The sequence below is a fragment of the Eptesicus fuscus genome, chromosome 17 (assembly GCF_027574615.1).
Source record: "Eptesicus fuscus isolate TK198812 chromosome 17, DD_ASM_mEF_20220401, whole genome shotgun sequence".
NCBI lineage: Eukaryota > Metazoa > Chordata > Mammalia > Chiroptera > Vespertilionidae > Eptesicus > Eptesicus fuscus.
In genome coordinates, this window is record NC_072489.1 from 7,869,774 (window position 1) to 7,893,017 (window position 23,244).

Sequence of the window (23,244 nt, forward strand, 5' to 3'; positions counted from 1 at the left end):
CATAGCAACCATTCATTCCACCGTTTGGTCGATTTGCATATTAGCCTTTTATTATATAGGATACTTGGGAGGAGGGACAGAAAGCTGTATCCCCAGGCAATACCTTTCATATAAGTTTAGGGAAGGTGGCCAGGGTACTCCTGAGGTCAGAGTATAGGGTGAGATAACATGGTTCAAGCATTCTTTTTTGCTCATCCTTGGAGGCCTATTCTGCCCCTCAGGGAACTTCCCTGTCCTTTTAGCCTAAGAAGAGAAAACTCATAGAGCAAAACCAGACAAGCCCAGCAGGACTCTGTAAGGTGGACAGAGCACGGCAGACTGCCCGGGAAGGACAGACTTGAGGAGTGACCCTGCACTGAGCTCCTGGGTTTTCTTCTCCCATTGTCTCAGCCCATTTCATCTGCTAAAACAGGAACACCATAAACTGGGTGACTTAAACAACTGAAATTTCTCTCTTACAGTTCTGGAGGCTGGGAAATCTAAGATCAAGGCACTGGCAGAAGGGGGCGGGGAGAGAAGGGAAGGACTAGGCAAAGAGTTCTTAAATTTGACATCAAAAGTATACCCACATGTGAAAAAATTGATAAATTGGACTACATTAAATTTAAAATTATTTTATTCTGCAAAAGATCCTGTTAAGATGACAAAAAGACAAATTACAGACTGGAATAAAATATTTGAAAATCACAAATCTAACAAAGAACTTGTGACTAGAATATATAAAGAATTATCAAAACTTCACATTAAATAAACAGAATGGGAAATATACAAAAGATATGAAGAATATGAAGAGATACATGACCAACGAGGATATACAGATGGCAAAAAAGCACGTGAAAGCCTGGTCGACACCATTAGCCATGAGGGAAGTGCAAATTAAAACCACAATGAGATATGACTACACATCTATTAAAATTGTTTTTAAAAAGTGGTCACACCAAATGCTGGTGAGGATGCAGAGAACTAGAGCTCCATATGTTGCTGGTGGGAGTGTGAAATATACAGTCACTCTGGAAAGTAGCTTGGCAGTTTCTTTTAAAACTATAAATGGATTTACCATATGACCCAGAAAATGCAATCTCGGGTTTCTATACTGGAGGAGTGAAAACTTATTTTTACACAGAATATTTCACATGAATATTCATAGCAGCTTTATTTATAATACCCCCAAATGGAAAACTACTCAAATGCCCTTCAATGGTGAGTGGTTAAACAAGCTGTGGTACATTCATATTATGGGATACTATCCAGTATTTACAAAGAACAAACTATTGATACATGCAACAACTTGGATAACTCAAGAAATTATGCCGAGTGAAATAAGCCAATTTAAAAAGGATATGTATTACTAGTATATGATTCTGCCTCTATGAAGTTGTAAAGTAACATAATTACAGAGATGGAAAACTAATAGTTGCTAGAGATTAGGGCCAGGGTAAGCGGTGTGTAGCTATGAAGTGGTTACATGACCCTAGCTGGTTTGGCTCAGTGGACAGAGCATCGGCCTGTGGACTGAAGGGTACGGGGTTCGATTCCAGTCAAGGGCACATGTGCAGGTTGCGGGCTAGATCATCCCCAGTAGGGATGTGCAGGAGGCAGCCAATCAATGATTATAATCATTGATGTTTTTATCTCTTTCTCCCTCTTCCTTTCTCTCTGAAATCAATAAAAATATATTTTTAAAAAAACTTAAAAAAAAATAAAGTGGTAGCATGTAAGCCTTATGGTGATGCCATAGTTATGTTCCATGACTGTGGTGGTAGGTACACAAAGCTACACATGACAATATTGCACAGAACAATACACACACACACACAAATGTGTACATGAATAACTTGTGAAATCTGAGTAAATTGTCGTTGAGGCAAGGTTGATTTCCTAATTTTGATATAATACATAGTTATGTCAGATGTTAGCATTGGAGAAAGCTGGGAAACGAAAGGTACAAGAAATCTCCCTGTACCTTTTTTGTCAAAATTCCTGTGAACCTATAATTATCTTACCTAATAATAGACAAACATGTAAATTGACTGTACCTCCGCTACGCCACCAGCCAATCCGGAGTGATATGCAAATTAACCCAACAAAGATGGCGGTTAATTTGCATACACAGGTGCCGAATGACGGGGGGCGGGGCGCCCCACCCCTGGTCTCTCAGGGCCTCTGGGCAGCATGGGAAGGCGGGGCCAGAGAGGAAAGAGGTGGCTCCCAGAGCGGAAAGAGGCGGCTCCGGGGCCTGAGCAGAAAGGGGCTGGGCCAGAGTGGAAAGGCAGTGCCAGCAGCCAGGGAAAGGAAAGCCCATTCTAGCATGAATCTTCGTGCATTGGGCTTCTAGTTTAAAAATAAAATGCACTTTAAAAAATGACCTCAGGACCTCACTTGTAGTTTATTTTAACAAAAGAAAAGGGGGTGGGTTTCAATTTAGGGGGAAATGAAGTAAGCACATTTCACGCTGTTTCCTACTGAAATGCAACTCTGAAATCTAGACAGAATGAATGGAGAAGGAATTCGAGATGTTTTAAAATCAAGTGACAGCAGGAGAATTGTGAAAGGAGACAATAATTCAAAGTTAAACTGAGTGGGTGCCGAGTTTTACCATTTCCTTTCCCCACGGTCTCACAGCCTATCCTCAGGCAGCCTTAACCATGGAGGTGGGCATCGGTGGGAACAGAGAGCCCAGGAGAGCCTTCCTTTCAGGATGAGGAGCAGAAAAGTGTTTCCAAAACCCAGAGAGACCAAGGAATTGTCCTCCCAGCCCCGCTCTTCCTTATTCTATGTTTTCATGCCTTAGTCCCCTGCTGCCACAAGCACTGCCTTTTCTGATAAGGAGAGCTGGGATCCAAGTAGGGTGGGCTTTTTTTAACTATTGTTTTTACTCCCTCAGTTCTTTTACTGCCTTGACCCTGGAAGTGGGCATAGTCTTGATATGGAGTGGGATAAACAAAGCCCCAGTTTCTCGGGTTCAGGGCTATAAAGGAGAGCACCAGGGACTGGAAAGAATCAGGGAAATAAAAGAGTGGGAAGATTTCAGGACACTGAATCCAAAATGTTGTCTATGACCTCCTGGGCTCCCTCCTGAGATGTGCTTGTGTAGATCCAACCCTAAATAGCATATCTTTTATCCTGGACCTGAGACAGATCAATGTCCAGGTCCCACACAGACCACTGGGTAGCACACACGGGGGACTGACCCAATTAACAGTGCCAGGGCACTGTAGATGGAACTTTGTGACCACAACCCATAGAAGGCTGGTTGCGACATGCAGCTAAACAGTGATTACAGGGATATGTATAACATTAAATACTTATATTAGAAAAGAAAAAAAATCTCAAATTATTCATCTAAGCTTCAACCTTAAGCGATTACAAAAAGAGCAGAATAAAAGCATGGAATGCACAAATATAGAGGCATAAAGAGGCATGAAATAGAAAACAGAAATCAATAAAATTACTAAACCTTCAGCAAGACTGACAAAGAATAAAAGTAGAGAAGACACAAATTACCAATATCAACAATGAAAGAGGTGATAGCACTCAAGACACCAAAGATAATAAACAGATTGTAAGGGGATCCTAAAATTAATTATATGCCCCTAAAATTGACAACCTATCAATTCCTATCAAAATTTACTCAAGATAAAGTAATCTGATAATCCCAGAGAGCTGAGGAGTAGGTGAAAGCTACACTCACCTCCTCCGGGCCCCAAACCAGATGTACAGCTAAATTATAGAGCCATCAACCTGAATAACCAACAGAAGGCTAGCTGAACTGAAATATTATAACCAAGGATTTACAGAAGCAGCCACATAGAGACTGGTAAGAAGGGTGGACCTGGGAAGGGCTGGCCCCAAGTGTGGCAGCTGAGAAGCCGGAGGGAATTCCCTTTCCCGGGATTCCCAACCCAGAGCAATACAGATGGGAAGAGGAGGAGCCTGCATAGCGTCTGGTGTTGAAAATCAGTGATGATTCAGTTCGTCTAGGTCTCCTAGATGCCACCTTCCTAGGGACGAGCATTCCCATTGTTACAGCACCAGCCTGGGTGTGCACTGCTAGGTCTCCAACTGCTGGTGACACATACTTGGGGGTCCAAAAGGGGTGTCTGCTAGCTGTCCCCAGCAGTGACTTTTGGGGCCCTCTTTTTCTGGGGAGGTTCTTAGCAGACTCAGAAAATGACTAAATTGTGTGGCTTTGGAAAGGCACAGATGGCGCTCCTCCCCCGACCTTTGAATCGCGTGGCCAGCCCTGTCTTGCTGAGTTCAGCCACACACCGGGACCAGAGTGCTGTGCAGAGCTGGGACTTTCTGAGTGTGTCTCCTGGGGAAGCTTTTGGCTAGGAACCAGATAAGCATTGCTACTGCGCAGGGTGCGCGGGCACTAACTTCCCTGCAATCCCAGCCTGCGCTACCCCAGGAAGGGGAAGAAGTGCACGCCCCCTCCTACAGGCTGCAGGCACCATCCCCAATAAACGGTTTGGATCAGCTCTGCCAGGCACCAATACCCAAGCCCTCTGGGCTCAATTCTGCGAAGGGAAAGGAGAGCAAGTCCCTTGAGGCTATTGTCTAGGATGGCGATGACGCACTTAGACCTATTTTGCTGGCTGGGCCAGCATTACCCCAGTGGGAGGCTCTTTTGATCTGTCCCCTGAGCCCATTGGCTGTGTGTGGCTGAGCTTGCTCCTGTAGGGGGTACAGCTGGATGCACCCAACCTAAACCTGCAGTGTGCTCCTCCTGGGGAAGCTAGAGTTGGAGACACTGACAAAGACTGAGAAGTATGGCCCTGGAGTAGGGGCCACTTTCCCCTCCTTAAATGCCTGACTGCATGACCTCCCAAGTAGACCCACTAACCCTACCCACCCAACCTCGTTTGATCTACCCTACTGAGCTCACAACCTGTGGAAGGGTCTGTAGATCATGGCCAGCCTGGGCCCACCCTACAGTCTTTCTTTAGAAGGCTCTGGAGGAAGACCAGGCAATCTCAGGGGAGGTGGAGTAGCTAGCTGACAGGTGGAGGCAGACCTCAGAGAGCCTCAGTCCTTCCACAGATCTGCCCCCAGCTCTAAGCTGGAGGAAGCTGATGCTTATACACAGATTGGCCCCTCCCCCACACACCTTGGCCCAATATACACAGCCACAAACAGCATGGTAGCTCCAGTTAGCCCAAGGTCTATTATACACAATGTGTGACATCAACCTAACCTGAACCCCACCCAAGTGGACACAAAACTAACACAACCAGTGGTGGGATTCAGACCACACCAGAGCTCAACTCAACTAGTTGAACAAGTGGCACATCCAAAAGAGGATTCCAGACCCTGCTGAGAACTAAACCTTGGAGGCAGCATCTCATGCACAGTGATTGAGGTTTACCCTTAAAGCAACCAGCATGAAGGGTTAATTTTGCCCACAAAAAGACCAACAGCATTCAAGATACAACTACAAAAAAAGGATATACATAACCCACAATAGTCCTGGAGCACCAAGCTCACATTATCTGGAAGATTGTGCCATGGAGCACAACAAGACACCTACATCATATAGCCATTATAACAAGTTTGGAAGTCAGAGCAGATCTACCTAATACAGAGACAAAATGGAGAGACAAAGAAATATGCCCCAAATGAAAGAACAAGAGAAATCTCCAGAAAAAGAATTAAGTGGAATGGAAGTAACTAAAATATCAGATGCAGAGTTTAAAACAATGGTTATAAGAATGACCAAGATCCTTAGAGGAAGATGGATTACTTCAGTGAAAACTTAAAAAAAAGATAGTAAGCATGAAATAGGACATAGAAACCATAAAAAAGAACCAGTTCAAATGAAGAATATAATATCTGAAATAAAGACTACACTAGAAGGAATCACCAGCAGGCAAAGGACTGAATCAGTGATTTAGAGGACAAGATAACAGTAAGTACCTGAGCAAAGCATCAAAAAGAGAAAAGAATTTTTTAAAAAATGAGAAAAGTCTAAGGGACCTCTCGGACATCAAGCATACAACATCCGCATCATAGGTATACCAGAAAAAGAAGAAAGTGAGCAAGGGATCAAAAACTCAAGAAATAATGACTGCAAACTTCCCCAACCTAGCAAGGGAAGAAGTCAGAAAAGTTAAAAAACAACAACAACAACAAAAAAAAACCAGAGTCCCAAACAATATTATCCTAAAGAGGCACACACTAAGACACATCATAATTAAAATGTCAAAGATTATAAGACAAAGAGATTCTTAAAAGCAGCAAGAAAGCAATTAGTTACCTACAAAGGAGCTCCCATAAGGCTGTCAGCTGATTTCTCAACAGAAGGGATTGGCATGAAATATTTAGTGGTAAAAATCAAAGACCTACAACAAAGACTACACTATCCAGTAAAACTATCATTTAAAATTGAAGGTGACATAAGAGCTCCCTCCACCCAAAAAAAGCTAAAGGAGTTCATTACCAGTATTGCAAGAAATGTTAAAGGGCCTGCTTTAAGAAGAAATAGAGAGAAACATAGGTATAAAGAATAAAATGACAATAAGTACCTTTCAATAATAACCTTAATTATAAATAGATCAAATGCTCCAATCAAAAGACATAGGGTAGCTGAATGGTAAGAAAGCAAGACCCATATATATGCTATCCACAAGAGACCCACCTCAGAATGAAAGATACACAGACTGAAAGTGAAGGGATGGGAAAAAAATATTCCATGCAAATAGAAATGAAAAAAAAAAAAAAAAGTTGGTGTAGCAATGCTTATATCTGACAAAACAGACTTCAAAACAAAGGTCATAACAAGAGACAAAGTAAGATCACTATATAATAGTAACAGGATTGATCCAACAAACATATGCACCCAACATAGGAGCACCTCAATACAGAAAGAAAATTTTGTTGGAAATTAAGGAAAAGATCAACAGTAATATAGTCATGGTAGGAGATTTTAACACCCACTGTCATCAAAGCACAGAACTTCCAAACAAAAAATCAACAAGGCAGCAGCGACCTTAAATAACACTCTGAATTGGATGGATTTAATTGATACTCACAGAACATTTCATCCCAAAGCAGAATATACATTACTCTCAAGTGCACATGGAACATTCTCAAAGATAGACCACATGCTAGGATACAAAGTAAGTATTAAATTCACAAATACTGAAATCATATCAAGCATCTTCACGGACCACATAGCATAAAAATAGAAATCAACTACAGAAGATTGAGGTCCTCAGAGTTTTCTTTGTGTGGGTTGTAGCTATCAATTTTTACTATATAAGAAATTAGAGCTAAGAAAAATTTAATAATGTTTTAAAAGAACAAAAATAGTTTATTATATGATAACATAAACAGCATATTCTTGTAAAAAATATTTTCGAAAGCAAAACCATTTGTAGGAAAGTAACAGTTTTACATTTTTGCAAGGCTCTAAGTCTGGCTTCACAGAAGCTGTTGGATTCTCCCATCTGTAGCTGGGTTGTTGCACTATGGCACATCGTGTGGCCTGCAGGAAACTCGGCTGTGCTGTACCATTCATCCTCCTCCATTAACTTTACTTTAAAGCTGAGGTTTCAAGTTAACATCCCCCGCCTTCTGGAAGACGCATGAAGGTGATAAAAAGCATCCACAATCATCAGGCATCCATCCCTAATGAAAACCATTAAGCCAAAACTAAATTCTAATCATTTTCTATGTACAAAAATTTAAGAGAAATGTGAGAGAATCTACAAAACCACCAATTATATTGCTTTATTTTTTTAAAATATATTTTTATTGATTTCAGAGAGGAAGGGTGAGGGATAGAAACATCAATGATGAGAATCACTGATTGGCTGCCTCCGGCATGCCCCTTACTGGGGATTGAGCCCACAACCTGGGCATATGCCCTAACCAGAAATTGAACTCGGACCTCCTGGTTCACAGGCTGACGCTCAACCACTGAGCCACACTGGCTGGGCACAAATTATACTGCTTTAAATCTTGGCATAACCTAGATGTTGAGAATAAACAGGTATCCTATCAGCAGATTTCCATTTCTCTTCTCAAAGGCACAGTATGGGAGATGAATCCAGCAAAGGGGTCTCCAGTGCCCCTGCCTGTCACTGACAAGTGCTACAATACATGAAACCACCCATCCCTGCAGACCCAGCGACAGTCTGGAGCTCATTTCAACTGCTCCTTAGGCCCCTTCAGGCTGGACTTCTGATTTCTTTTTTCTTTTTGACCCTGAATTCGAAAGAGCTTCTTCCTGAGATCCTTCTGCCGCTTCAGTTTCTCTTCTTCCTCCTTCTGCTTTGCTTTGAAGTGTTCTTTATTGTGCAGATGCCGCTGCTCCTTGGCCTTCTTCATCTTCTGACGGTGCACTGTACTCAGAGCATCCAGCAGCGCAAGGACCTGACAAGGACAAAGCCCAGTGAGCATCAGTGTATTCTTACACTTACTGCGTGCCTGCCTTCTAAGGGCCACGGGTATCAACACTGACTGTACAAAACTAGGATCCATTCATGATACAAATGAACGTTAACCTAGTGAAATTTATTCTGAACTAGGAAATTATAATTTGCATGAAGATATATGTAGGAGTCTATTTACTTAGCAAAATACTTTAATAATGACCTTCACCACAAACTTTCTTTGTTAGTCACTCTTGGATACTATGTACAACCAATTAACACAGAGTGATTCATCAGCTGTGTGCCAATTCTTCCCATCAAAATGCATGAGACTGAGCATAGCTGAACAGAAGAGGGGAAATGGACTCTAGCTTTCCTCTAACTTCCAGTTCTTAGGGCCTTGAATTACTCTGGCCCTTATCCTTCCTGAGGAAAAATGAGAACACAGTGGAAATGCCAGTGTGCTACCGAAAGCATTATTTTCACATCTAAATGCCACGTGCAGTAAGCCATTCGTTAACAGTACCTTTCTTTCATGAGGCTCCCGTATGACGGCTGGTCTCAGCCTGTCCTTTGGTATCTTGCCCGCCTTTGCTTGGGTCTTAGGCTTGTTCTTAAAGGGCAGGGCCTTCTGTAAGGCTTTCGGAATGTGTAGTGAATTAAAATGTTTCTTCTGCCTCACAATCAGCTGAAAAACAAACAAAGGCTGATATAAATTATGATCTACATGCATTTAAAACCTGCATAAAATCTTCTCAATGGATTGACTTTTTCCACAAGATTAGTAACACCAGAATCTGCTGACAATCAGAAATAAGGATTCAATCAAACATCAAACATGGACTGCCTCAAAAGACATGCTTAACTCTAGGCGAAACAGAGAAATATACAGAATATTTGCAATTCTTCCAAGAATTCAAATGTGCCTATTTCTACAATATGGACGATGGGAGTCTTCACAGAGCAGATAAAAAGATCCTAAGTCTCCTCAAATGGAAAAGTCTGGCCTTATCTGTGGAGCACTGAGGTGGTTTTTCTAGCCGAACAAGAATAATCTCGCTGTTCATCTTTACTATTAGCCTCTCTGGACTTAAGGATATAGTTCTTCCTCAAAGCCAGCGTCCCCACCCAATTCTCACTGAGAAGTTTAACTTTGTTCTGTTTCTAATGGAAGGCCAGCTGAGAAAACTGAGATTTAAACAACAAATGAAGGCAGTGTAAGCTCTACATTCAAATTTTAAAGTAATCTAAATTCTATGCTTAAATTCAGATGACTAAATTTGTTAACTGTCTCAGAACTAGTTAGTAAGTAGGGAGTTTTGCCCTACATCTTTACCTAGGTAACATCAACTATATAAACAATATTTCTGCTATGTCCTTAAATTTATTAAAGACATCATCTATAATAATATTCAATATTCTGTTTTAAGAAACTAAAATACTTTAGAATGAAAGAAATAAGAGAAATCACCTTCTCAAAAGAGTAACCACCACAGACTGGACAAGAGGTGCCAGGAGCTTAAGTGCAGCATATTCTAAGAGACATGAATGTAATACGGTTCAAAATCTTATGAGCTATTTTATAGAAAAAGTGATGCCCAAACCTGGCCGGCGTGGCTCAGATAGTTGAGCGTCAGCCTATGAACCAGGAGGTCACAGGTTCAATCCCTGGTCAGGGCATATGCCCGGTTGCAGGCTTGATCCCCAGTTGGGAACGTGCAGGAGGCAGCCAATCAATGATTCTTTCTCATCACTGATGGTTCTCCTTCTCCCTCCTTTTCTTTGAAATCAATAAAAACATATTTTAAAATTTTTTAAAAAGAAAGAAAAAGTAATGCCCGGGAACCTTCTGTCTCAGGCAGAGAGCAGACTGATACCTTGAACTACCATCTTATTACAAAACAATTAAATATCCTGCATTAAAACAACTCTTTCAAATGTATTGTTAACCTGCAAAGAAAATAATGAACGTTCTGAGACCAAAATCTAAATGAAAATGAGAATCCAGACAGGTACTAAGAACTTAAAAAAAAGTACTGACGAAGCCAGACTGGCAAGGATATGGACCAGCCAGAACTCTGGTAGCTGTTAGCGGGAGCCTCCCTGGGTCTGACTCCAGTACGACAGGCATCACACGCTGAAGCAGAACACATGCTGCTCTGCAACCCGGCAGCCCCATCTGTGGGGACCTAGGCAACAAAAATGGGTGCTCGTGCACACCAAACAAGTCGTACGTTTGTCCTCAGAACAGCATTTATAATGGCCAAATATTGGAATTAAAGTCCATCAGTAGAAAAACTGACATTGTCATATAACAGAATTCTCCTAGATAATAACGACAAATGAATGTCTGCTATATACAAGAACATGGGTGAATTTTGTAATACTACCGGAAGAAGCCAGGCCAAATATATGCTCTATTTTATAAAACTCAAAAACAGGCAGACCTAATTTACATGTCAGGAGTCAGAATCAGACAGTGAGTGTATCTGAGGTGGAGGAGGAGTGACTGGGAGAGGTCATGGGGGGCTTCTGTTGTGCTGGTAATTTATTGCTTCATCCAGGTGATGGCAAGCTGAGTGTGTTAAAATCTCTGAGTTATACACTTCTGATTTGTGTACTTTTCTGTATGTATGTTAACATCTCAATAAAAACTTTCCCCTAAACCCACATTGCTTCAATAGGAATTAGCACATTATTTTTAGAAGTAATAGTGTATATGGTGGAAAAACAGTCCAAAAGAATAAACAATGAAAAGTTTAAGTCTATTTTCCAAATCACAGAAGCAATTATTACCACTTTGCAGTGTTTCTTGTAAAATAGTCTATGAACATACAGCATGTTCATTCAAATTTAATGTTAGACTCTCTACCTGAAAATTCAAAGCACAAGAAATGTTACATACAAAGCATCTGGACAACCCATCTACAGAGCACATGCGTGACTGTACCTTATACAGAGAATCCTTGTTGGGCTTTAGTTTGACACGATGGGCGAGCCGGAGTTGACCAGTTGTCCGCATTCCTGACCAGGTATCTTTCTCACCAACTGGTTTCAACAAAGATGTTACTGGGTTATAGAAGGCTGGAATGGAGACAGGATACCAAGTTCTCATGAAGACAATATCTGGAAAGAGAGGAAATTTACTTTAACATTTTCAGAAGGTTCATATCCATATGTCAAACAAAGAACAAAACATTCATCCCAAACTTCTCATGCTGGTTGCACAGAATTTGAAGACAGATTTTACCAAGTGAATTCATCTTGAACATCACAAAACTTTTACCAGGTGTGAACCACATGGCTCCAGATACAGCGTGACCTGGCACACTGCAAAGATGCTCCAACCAGGAGAGCTGGAGCTGACCCCAGCTTTCTAAAGACCTGAACTGCAACTTCTAACCCACACTAGATGGAAATCAATAAAAAGGTATTTACCACTCATCAGCAACTTATCCTCAAAGGTGGCCCGGAAAGCGCCTTCGGGAGCTCGGAGTGCTTTCTTGATCTGTCCCCTTATTCCACTGACAGTGCGAATCACAGCACCTTCAAATTTGGCCACTTCTAAGGCAGAATTAAACATTCCCTACAGGTATACACACATATAAAAAAATACATACACACAAAATCAGATACTTTACTTCTTAGTTCATTACTACATCCTTGGTTATAAAACATAAAACTCATTGAAGGGTGATAAAGGTAATAATCAAACTATTTCCCCCCTAAAGTGGAATTACTAGATTAAAAAGAATACAACTCTGTTTTATTTTCCCCAAAATAACATTAATTAAGACTCTATTGTGGGCTCATTCATTATCATGCTCATCATTGATATCGAATAGAAGATACTTGTTAGTCTGAACTAGCCTGGATAGCCTCTGCTGTCCAGCTCATTTCCTATTACTTAGGTGCACACACTCAGCAAATAAAGAGCTAGATAAATGCTATAAGAACATTTTATAATCATCTTAACTCTGTGTTAGTGGGAACATCCCTCAATGAAAGTTTCAATAAATGTCATTCAAACCACCCTCCGATGTTATACCGCGTGAGTGTCCATCTCTTATACCCTTGTCCACAAATTAAGAATGGTTTTGTCTATTTTTCTACTTATCTGTCTGATAAACCTATGATTTTAATCTTTTCTTAACACAAACCAAAAAGGCAGGAAACAAAGCCCAATGAAAGATTACACATATTAGCTCTATGACAGTCTCACTGGAAGTAATAGCCTCAATTACTAAATATCTCTATTGTACTTCACCTTAACATAGCTGAGCATATTTAAGTAACACAGAAACCAACAGAAAAAAGTAAACTAAAAATACCAAAGACCAAGTTTATTTAAATTCTTTTTCTGAAAACATTAGACCTACATTTTAGAAGTATTTCACTGTTCCTTTAATACAAGGGGGAGGCAAAAGTAGATTTACAGTTATAATATAAATAAATAACAATAAATAATACAAGAATAAACTGTATATTCACAACTGTAAAGTTACTTTTGCTCATCCCTATAATATACATTTATAAATATGTAAATATACAGACCTTAATGAATGAAGTATTCTTGAAAATTTTATATGGAAAACCAGTTAACTTTAATTTCTTCACAATTTTTATGGATTTATCCAAATCAAGAACAATTCCTGTGGCAGCTATCCGGAAATCAGGCTAAAAAGGAAACCCCCAAAATTTGAATACAGGAATAATATCAGCAAGAGAACAACTACAATTCTCTCTGATATAGTAAATTAGCAAAGTGCACATCACTTACAATGAGCTAAGAAAAAAAGAGTATCTGAACATGCAAAACAGTATTTTAACAAAAGCAATTTGAAACTATAATGAATGTAAGCCAAACTAATGTTGATGTCTTCAGTATTTTCCTGAATGAGGGTGATCTCATAGTAACATAGTTTCACAACAATGACTTATCTGAGATAAAAAAGAACATGAAAGTTTGGTTATAAGGTTTAAGAAATTAAATTTCAGACCTCAGGGTGGGTTCCATCTGTTCACTACTCTGTTTTCTTTTCTGATAAATGGGGCCAATAAAACCCACTCTGATTGATCACATGAAGACGGTGTGAACGTATTTTGCTAACCCAACATTACAGGGTGTAGCCTTATGTCTAGCTAGTATCTGACATATCCCCAAAACCTAGTATAGTACTTAGCACATGGAGAATACTGCTTATATATTTTTAGAAAAACACGTCCAAAAAGTGCATAAAAATATAAAATGTCCTCAGTACCATTACAATTCTTCTACCTCCCTCTTCTTTACTCCCATAATCTACTTTAAAAGATGCAGGAAAATTAAAAGCAAAGAAATTTACTATACACACTAAAAGTGAGCAATTGTCCACTTAAAGTATCATGCACACATTCTATATTTAAGACATATCTCAAACACAACATATAAAATAAAACATCCGAGATATTTACTGTTGTGCCATCGACAAACTGTACTGCCAAGAATCCAGTTCCTTGTGGAGTAATAGGACCTTGAATAAAACAGTAAAAAATATATAGTGAACCACAAAATTTAGAATCTATTTTACATGCATATATATTCCAATCCAAAAAAAAGAGAATTGGGATTTCATAAAATGAAAACTATAATGATAAAGCTTAAACGTTTAAATTAACCTAAAGGCCAATTATTCTAATCACATTTTACCCCAAAAGGCTGCTCCACAATGCATGTGCTGAGGGGTGTATTTTAGAAGCCTTTGTCTTCCATTGTGGTCTTCGATATAATACAGTGGGATGGTCTGAAACCTCCTCCACCCCACAGAAAAAATGATCGGATCTCGGGACTTGAGAATTTTCTTATACCAACGATGTTTCTTCAGACGCATCTGAGGGGAGAAGAGATTTCAATAAGATTATTTAGTGAAAGTATGTCCCAAAAAACCTCAACGATCATATCACACACAAAGGGTACCTACCTGTACATAGCCAACACTGCCCTCACTATTGCCCAAACCACCCAAAATAATTGGGTAATGGGGGTCAAAGTTAAGCACGAATTCACAGGGGACATTCTCTATCTCAATTCGGACATACATCCCAGGTCGAAAACCCTCATATTGAACTCTGGCTTCATCATCTTGGTCTTCAAATTCTGCTCGGTTAAGCTGTATAAGAGAGGGGGGACAACACAATAAGAAACCCACAATACTGTTATCTTTAATAAATGTATGATTAATATATAAAAAATAAGCTATTTCAAAATAAACAACCTATAAAAAGAATTATTTAGGCTTTATCCTAATTAAAAATAATATATATTCTATCTTCACATTTTTTCAGGATATGTCCCAATAATTTTCTTCTCTGTTGTTCCAACATATAGCAAACGTCAGCAACTCAGAAAGGAGCCGTAATGTTGATCAGCAAACACCCTCAACGTTCCCCAGTACACACTTTCTTCTTTTATTCTCCAAATAATTAGTTCACACTTTTTCTCCTTTCTTCAGTTACCCAATATCCAACCCCTCATCCTCATTCTTAGCTGCTGTTTCCTAATTCACTCAAAAGTTAAGCATCCATAAGAACTTCAACACTCAATCTCTCTACCAGGGTTTACACTCATGTCTAGATTTTCATTATAGCTCTACACTGTTCAATATGGTAGCCACAGATGGCTTTTCAAATTGAAATTATTAAAATTAAATAAAATTTTTTAAATTCAGTTCCTTGGTCACATTTCAAGTGGCCAGTATTAACATGTGGCTAGTGGCTACAATACAGTACAGCACAGAGTTCTACTGGGTGGTTGTTACAGATTATACTAGAGGCCCAGTGCACGAAATTTGTGCATGGGTGGGTCCTTAGGCCTGGCCAGTGATCAGGGCTGATCAGGTTCCCCGCCTCCTCTTTCCCTTGCCACCCATGTCCATTGCCACCCACCTCCAGTTCCCAGTCCCAGCCCGGGGCCTGGCCCTGATCAGGTGATCAGGACCTGTGGGGGGGGGCAGTGGGTGACCGGGAGGTTGGCTTGCCGGCTGGGGGGAGTGGCCAACCATCACTGCAGTGGGCAGGTGGTGGGCTGATTGGGCCTGCTGGCCTGGGAGAGGGACAGAGGGAGGAACCCAGGAGGTTGGCCGCTGGCCCCGAGGAGGGAGCTGGCCCTCAGCCCCCCTGGGAAAGGGGACGCATCTGCCGCCACCCATCCCCAGTTCCTTGTTCCAGCCCAGGGGCCTGGCCCGGATCGGGCGATTGGGGTCTGCTTGCCGGGGGAGGGGGCCAGGAGGTTGGCTTGATCAGGTGATATCTATATATAGATCCAATCTATTCAATTTCACTTATACATAGGAATCATCCACTCCTGGACTTCATTCCAATATCTTACCTATTATTTCTCTCATCTTAAAATTTCCCTTTGACTTCACTTCCTTCAACTAGAATCCCATTTTTCTGCTTCTTTCTGAAGAAAATTGCCACAGAAGTTTTCTATAGTTGCAGTCTCCATTTCCTCTTCTCCCATTCTCTTAAATTCCCTAAAACTGGACTTTAACCCACACTCGATAAAAATGTTTGCAGTCACATAAAGGCCTCAACGTTCCTAATCTAGTGGTCAATTTTGTCTTAATCATAGTTAACACATCAGCAAGATTTGAAATAATGTCTCATTTCCTTCTGTAGTAGCTTCCAGCATACCTGGTATTCCCCTAGATTCCTTAGGTCTCCCGAGCACTGCTCCATCCCCACTGCTGCCTCTTCCTCCGCCAGCCTTACAATGGGGCACCCAGTGTCAGTACTGGTCCTCTCCTCTTGTCTCTACACTCACTCCCTCGTCATCCCATCCATCTCACGGCTGCAAGCAGCATCTAGCTCTAAGTCCCTGGCCCCAACCCCTCTCAGCTTGACACTCTCCTTGTCTGAAAGATAACCCAAACCTAACAGATCTAAACTTCATCTTCCCAGACAAACCTATACCAACTAAAGCTTTTCTATCTTACTTATGAAAACTCAGTTCTTCCAGTAAGTCATCCTTATTTTCTCTCTCACACCCCCCCTGAATTTCACATTCAGGAAATCATATTGGTCTACTTTTTAAACAAAGTATACCCAGAATTTGATTTTCTTTCACTTCCACTACCACACACCTCCCCATCCCCCAGTGTGAGTTACTTTAATCTTAACAAACTCTTGCCAGAGCAACCCCCTCAAGGTAATTAGATCACACATATCTATCCTCTGCTCAAATGAACCTCATTTCACTGAGTGAACCAGTCAAGACCTTTACAATGGCCCATGAGGTTCTAGGTGAGTTAAACTATAAATGCCTGAAGCAAAGACTTCAGAACTAACTTTATATTTCTTAGTCACAGTCTGTGTAAGGTCAGTACAGACTTGAGACACTATGTTAATGACGAACCAGCAGATCCTTTTGACTAGATGAAGGTCTAGGTTGATCACATTTTCACAAATGATATACTTAACTGGCATAAGGCATAGTGTGTTCCAGTTTACAGAGACTCCTGTGCCCACTTGTCAAAGCACTCGCCATCAACTGCGCACACATCTTTGTGTCTTTCAGAGTGAGGTCAGCAACCCCGGGCAGGAGGGCTAGACTATCTCCCTTTCAGCATCCCACATGCCTCTTTATCTCCACATCTGACCTTAACTCAAAATACCCCTGAACTCTGACCAAGGTGAGTTTCAGGCAACCCTTCCTGAAGACACTGGTGTGTGCATCAGCCACACAGGCCAAGAATCACCTACCCATTCAAATGATTTCATTATGGTTCTAGGGAGCAGTAATATGAATGCTAAGGCAACGCTGGCATTTAAATAAACGCACTGCCTCAAATAACTACACAGTGAGGTCCTCAAAAGTGGCGGCAGTGTCTCAGCCATTTCTGTTTCCTCACTTAATTCTTGGAACAAAATAGGAACTGGTATCTTCTGATTTCTTGCAGAAACAGAGGACTGCATGAATAAACACGAATGCACACACTCATCTTCACCTCAACCTTGGAGTCCAAATGAGAAGGCATAGAAGTAGATCAGGGAGCAGAGAGCTAAAGAAGTTAAGGATTCACAACACTGTATTACAGCCTTGAAATGAGGCTGATAGGGTCTGAGTTTTCTTACCTGCGCTTGTTTATGCATTTCTCCTTTAAGATCATCAAAGTACGTGCTTTCTCCTTCATCATACTCTGCATCAAACATCTCCTTCAATTTTCTCTTCTTATCCAAATGCTTTTTCTTGGCACTTTCCTCTGCAGAGGAGTCAATTTCTTCCTTAACTTCTTCCTCTACATCTTCAGTCTTAAATTTCCAGAAGAGAAAATTGTGTGAAAGTTTGTGGAGATATTTTCTTTAGCTTTAAAGCAGACTTAAAAAGTTCTACTGAACTACAAAAATCTAAGTTATGATCATCATGAAACAAAACACAGCCTTGAGCTCTAAATAACATGTATTGCTACAAGAGACATTTAGACATCTGCATTACAATGAACTGCAATTCCTTAGTCTGTCTGGGAATGCCAAATGTGAATAAAATAGCAGCAAGTGTCCCCACCCAGATACTGTTCTAAAAAATCTTAGGGAGAACAGAGAATTGGTTTTTCTAAATGGCTTTTTTTGGTTTTTGGCTTAGATATGAATATTTTCTTCTTTTTCCTCTCTTTCTATTGAATTCATTGGGGTGACATTGGTTAATGAAATTATGTAAGTTCTGGGTATACATTTCTATAATACAAATTCTGTATATTGTATTATGTGTTCACCATCCCAAGTCAACTCTCCATCACCATTTATCTCCCCTATACCTTCTTCTACCTACCCCTACCTGCTCAACGTGCCCCCCACCCGCCCCTTCCCTCTGGTAAATACCATACTATTGTCTGTATCCATGGGGTTTGCTTTTTTTTTTTTAATCCCTTCACCTTTTTCACCCAGCCCCTGAATCCCCTCCCCTCTGACAGCCGTCAGTCTATTCTTTATCTATGAGTCTGTTTCTATTGTTTATTTTGTATATTAGATTCCATATATGATTTAAGAACAGGAGAATGATGGCAAAAATAATGGTGGAGAGGAAGACAGTGACCTAAGAGCTGAAACTTTCAATGACTGAAGAATCATAACAACAAGAAGAGGTAATAGGTGTCACTCCAAAAATCAAGAATAACAAGTAGCCCAGACTCAGTGTGGCTCAGTGGTTGGGCATCAACCCATGAACCAGGTTAAGGTTCAATTCCCGGTCAGGGCATATATCCAGGTTGCAGGCTCGATCCCCAGTAGGGGGCATGCAGGAGGCAGCTGATTTTTTATTCTCTCCCATCACTGATGTTTCTTTTATGTTGTTGTTAATCCTCACCAGAGGGTATTTTTCCATTGATTTTTAGAGACTGGGAGGGATGAGGGGGGAGACACAGAGAGAGAAACATCGATGTGAGAAAGACACATTGATTGGTTGCCTCCTGCAGGCAACCCGAACTGGGCCGGGGATCTAGCCTACAACCAAACTACGTGCCCTTGGAATCAAACCCGGGACCCTTCAGTCCAAGGGCCGATGCTCTAACCATTGAGCAAAATCAGTTAAGGCTCACCATTGATGTTTCTATCTCTCTCTCCCTCTCCCTTCTTTTCTCTGAAAAATCAATAAAGACATTTTATATACATAAAAAGAAAGAATAACAAGTAAACCAATAACCTTTGATCTGTCCCCACCCTCCATGTTTTCAGGAAGGAATCCATCCAGTCTCTAATCTACACAGACAACAAGATTAGAAGGTCTCAAAATAGGCCTATCTCAGAATATAATGACCAAAGTTACAGGACCAGAGGCTGACAGCTTCCTGGCAAAGTCATACCTGAGTATCCAGGCCTGATTTTCCCTTGTGCACGTCCCCTGTTTCCAAGTCTTCAAAGTCACCATAGAGCTCCTCTGGGAAAAGAACATCCAAATGACTCATCTCTGAATAGGGTGCATATGACACTCTTAGTACTACCAGCTCCAGGTGGACAGTGTGTTCTGCACCCCAAACTTCATTGTTACTATTCCTATCACTACGCACCCCAAAAGAAGGCAGGACTGTTAAACCTTATTACATCACCTGTTCAGTTTAAGTAAACAAGCCCAATCCACATTTCCATACTTTCCTTCAATATCCTACACAACCAAGAGCTATTTTTCCAGTATAAGTAATTGACACTGTAGCAGAGATGCACACAGAGGTGGCATGAGTGGCCCTGCAGATGAGACCCCAAAAACCAAAAATTTCAAGTGACTTGAAAAGCCAAGGCTTAGATAACAAGCACATGTGAGAAAGAGTCTCACCAGTAAGCTCAACACAATGGTGACAAACCAAGGGAAAAATTTTCGATTATAAGAGTAGTACCTAAAACAGTGCTGAGCCCACATGAAGAGCCCATTCATTCATTCAGTTGTTTTTGAAGTGCTAAGTTTAATTATGAATATTACCCTTAAAAGAAATAGACAAGTTAAAAGTTCTCTGGGAGGCAACTTCAGAAGGATAGTAAAACATTTTCATATAAGAGTCAAAGAACCAAAGAGCCAAAGGAAATATAAAAGATGGGAAGATTCTATTGTAATGAAAACAAAAAATAGGATATTTAGAAATAAACAAAAAATGTACAAGATCTTTAATTAAATATTATAAAGGCTTTACTATGCTACCAAAGGTCACATGGAATAACATTAGCTAACTCTTCCAAGTGTTTTACATTCCAGGCACTGCTCTAAGTAATTTACATGTCTTAACTACATTTTTTAACTTGGCCCAGTGAAGAAGGTATTATTAATATTATCTACTGAACAAATAAAGAGTACCATGTTTTTGGAAAGGAAGACTCAATATCATTAAGATGCCAATTCTCCCTTCAACACAATTACAATACAAATAACCACCAAGAATTTCTAGGCTGGAAAAGATTGAGTATGCATGTTTCCTTTGTTCTTCTCAGCTATCTATAATAATAAAAGTGTAATATGCTAATTAGACCAGATGTCCTTCCGGATGAAGCTACAGCTGCAAGGGAAGCCCGGGTCCCGGGTGCCAGAGGGAAGCCGGCGCCGGCAGCCAGGGGAAGGAAGGCCTACCGTTGCACGAATTTCATGCCCTGGGCCTCCAGTGTATAAACAACCAACTCCAGAAATAATAAATGAGTACAAACAATTGAAAACCTCAGGAAAAAAAACCTGAAGAACCAAATGGAAATTATAGAACCAAAAAATACAATTAACAGAAAAGAAAAGAGCCCATCCAGCGTGGCTCAGTGGTTGAGCATCGACCTATGAACCAGGAGGTTCGATTCCTGGTCAGGACACATACCTGGGTTGTGGGCTTGATCCCCAGTGTAGGGTGTGCAGGAGGCAGTTGATCAATGACTCTCTCTCTCTCATCATTGATGTTTGACTCTCTCTCATCACTGATGTTTCTTTCTTTCTCTCCCTCTCCATTCCTCTCTGAAATCAATAAAAATATTTAAAAAAAGAAAAAAGAAAAAACCTAGCTAGATGGTTCAATAATAAAAACAGAGATGATAGAGGACAGAATTAGAGAACTTGAGGCCTGATCAATAGAACTTACCCAATCTGAACAACCTTGAGCAAAAGAAAAAGTCGTGGGGGGGGGGGGGGGATACAGACACATACATAATACCTTAATCAATAAAGAAAAAGGAAAAAGAAAAAGCCAAAAAGCAAATGATCAGAGGCTAATGGACATGTGGGACAGAAACAAATAATCCAACACATATCATCTAAGTCTTTCCAGGAAGACTGAGGCTGAAAGAAATAATGTCAAGATTCCTAAATTTGGTGAAGATAAACCTACAAACTTAGGAAGATGAGCAAATCTCTAACAGTAAATCCAATAAAATCCACACCAATCAAACTTCTGAAAACTAAAAACAAAGAAAAAAATCTTGAAAGCATCCAGAAAGAAATGACAGATTACTTGTAGGGGCACAATTCCAGTAACGGCGTATTTCTCCTCTGAAATCACGTAGGCCACCAAGAAGTGGCACATTTTTCAAGTGCTGAACAAAAAGAACTGTCATTGATGACAAATTCTTTATCTGGTGAAACTACCCTTGGGAAATAAAAAGACATTCTCAGACAAAGGAAAACTATAGGAATTTGTCATTAGCATAGCTACCTTTAAAAATGGCTAAAGAAATTTCTTAAGCAGAAAGGAAATTAGAAAAGGAGAAATCTAGGACCATCAGGAAAAAAAGATCAGAAATATCAATACATAAACTATCCTTCTTCTCATGAATTTAAAAAATTATATTTGATTAAAAAAAAAATGATACCCTTGTCTAATACTCAAGCCAATGATATCTTTAAAAGAGACCTGAATGTAAAAAGCAAGGTTTCCACATGTTACTCAAAGTGGCAAAATGTTAATGTCAGTAGGCTATTATATTACAGTATGTGATCGAAATACCCAAAGCAAACACTACAAAGGAAACACACTAAAAAACACTATAGCCCAGCCAGTGTGGCTCCTTGGTTGAACCAGGAGGTCCTTAGTTCGATTTCAAGTCAGGGCAAATGCCTGGGTTGCGGGCTCAATCCCCAGTAAGGGGTGTGCAGGAGGTAGCCGATCAATAATTCTCTCTCATCATTAATGCTTCTATCTCTTTTTCTCCTCTCCCTTCATCTCTAAAATCAATAAAAATATATTTAAAAACAAATGAACACTGTAAACAAGTCAAGATAGAAGAAAAAGGCAACAAAAAAAAAAAACAAAATAAAAACACAGAACTAGGACTAGAGTAAATAAAAAATAGTAAAATACCAGACTTATAAAATTACATATCCACAACTACCTTAAATGTAAATGGGATAAATATGCCATATAACACATAAACCTACAAGAAGCTCACTTCAAATTTAATGACCTAAGTAAGTTGAAAGTAAAAAGATGGAAAAAGATGTACCATGTAAAAACACTTTTAAAAAAGCAAAAGTGATATACTGATATTTCATAAAGTAACTTCAGGGCAAAGAAGGGACTATCAGAGCCAGACAGGGACTTAACTGAACTCTAAGACTTAAAATTTTATGTGCTACCCTGACATCTTTGAGCCTCATAGGCCCCACAGGCCTAGCTGTGAGTAGGCCTGCCAGATATTCTTCCACCCTATGAAAAAAGATCCCCATCCTCCTAGTTCCTTTATCAGTTGAACCAGCTGCACCTCATCTCGTCCTCAACCTAACAGGTTTCACTTCACCCCTCTGCCAGACCATGAATTTATTCAAAAAAGCTAATCACACCTTCCAGAGGAAACCAATGGTCATCCGTGCTTTTCAGTACAAAGCTTGCCTCCCAAATGCAATTGCTGTAAGGCATGCAGTGTCTTTTTCCGTCAGGCTCTGGGTGTATATGACTAACAAACCACAGCTGTCCTCATCTGTCCAGTGTCAGGTGTTGGCTGTTCGACCATAACCCATAACTCTAGGGCTAGAATCCCTCCTTCACCAATGGACTAAATAAAAGGAGACCATCCTATATAATAAAAGCCTAATATGCTAAGTGTCTGGTCGACTGGTTGGCCATTCAACCAATCAAAGCATGTTAATGATATGCCACTCAACCACTCACTATGACGTGCACTGACCACCAGGGAGCAGACAGTTGACCGGCTGACCAGTTGCCATGATATGCACTGACCACCAGGGGGCAGACGGTCTGACCAGTATGTTAGTTTGCTGCTGGGGTCCGGCCGATTGGGACTGAACGAGATGGGCCGGACATGCCCTGGAGCCCTCCCATAGTCTCTCCCTGGCTGGCTAACCTCCTGAGTCTCTCCCCGACCCTGATCATGCACTGGACCTCTAGTCTATATATATAAAAGCCTAAGTGACTGGAAC

At 40.5% G+C, this 23,244-nt stretch overlaps 1 protein-coding gene across 2 annotated transcripts in view; it reads right to left on the reverse strand.

The window, feature by feature from the left end:
• Positions 1-7,281: 7,281 nt before the first annotated feature.
• BMS1 (BMS1 ribosome biogenesis factor) overlaps positions 7,282-23,244 on the reverse strand; it is a 41,023-nt gene continuing 25,060 nt past the window's right edge. For both annotated transcript variants that reach the window (XM_028156909.2, XM_054729114.1), the window contains exons 14-23: positions 19,214-19,287; positions 17,490-17,666; positions 14,336-14,524; positions 14,065-14,245; positions 13,830-13,888; positions 12,930-13,052; positions 11,814-11,961; positions 11,326-11,501; positions 8,902-9,063; positions 7,282-8,376 (exon numbers count right to left, since the gene is read on the reverse strand). In XM_028156909.2, coding sequence (XP_028012710.1) covers positions 8,146-8,376; positions 8,902-9,063; positions 11,326-11,501; positions 11,814-11,961; positions 12,930-13,052; positions 13,830-13,888; positions 14,065-14,245; positions 14,336-14,524; positions 17,490-17,666; positions 19,214-19,287 — 1,520 coding nt within the window. In that variant the 3' untranslated portion in view covers positions 7,282-8,145. The remainder of the gene's footprint in view (positions 8,377-8,901; positions 9,064-11,325; positions 11,502-11,813; positions 11,962-12,929; positions 13,053-13,829; positions 13,889-14,064; positions 14,246-14,335; positions 14,525-17,489; positions 17,667-19,213; positions 19,288-23,244) is intronic.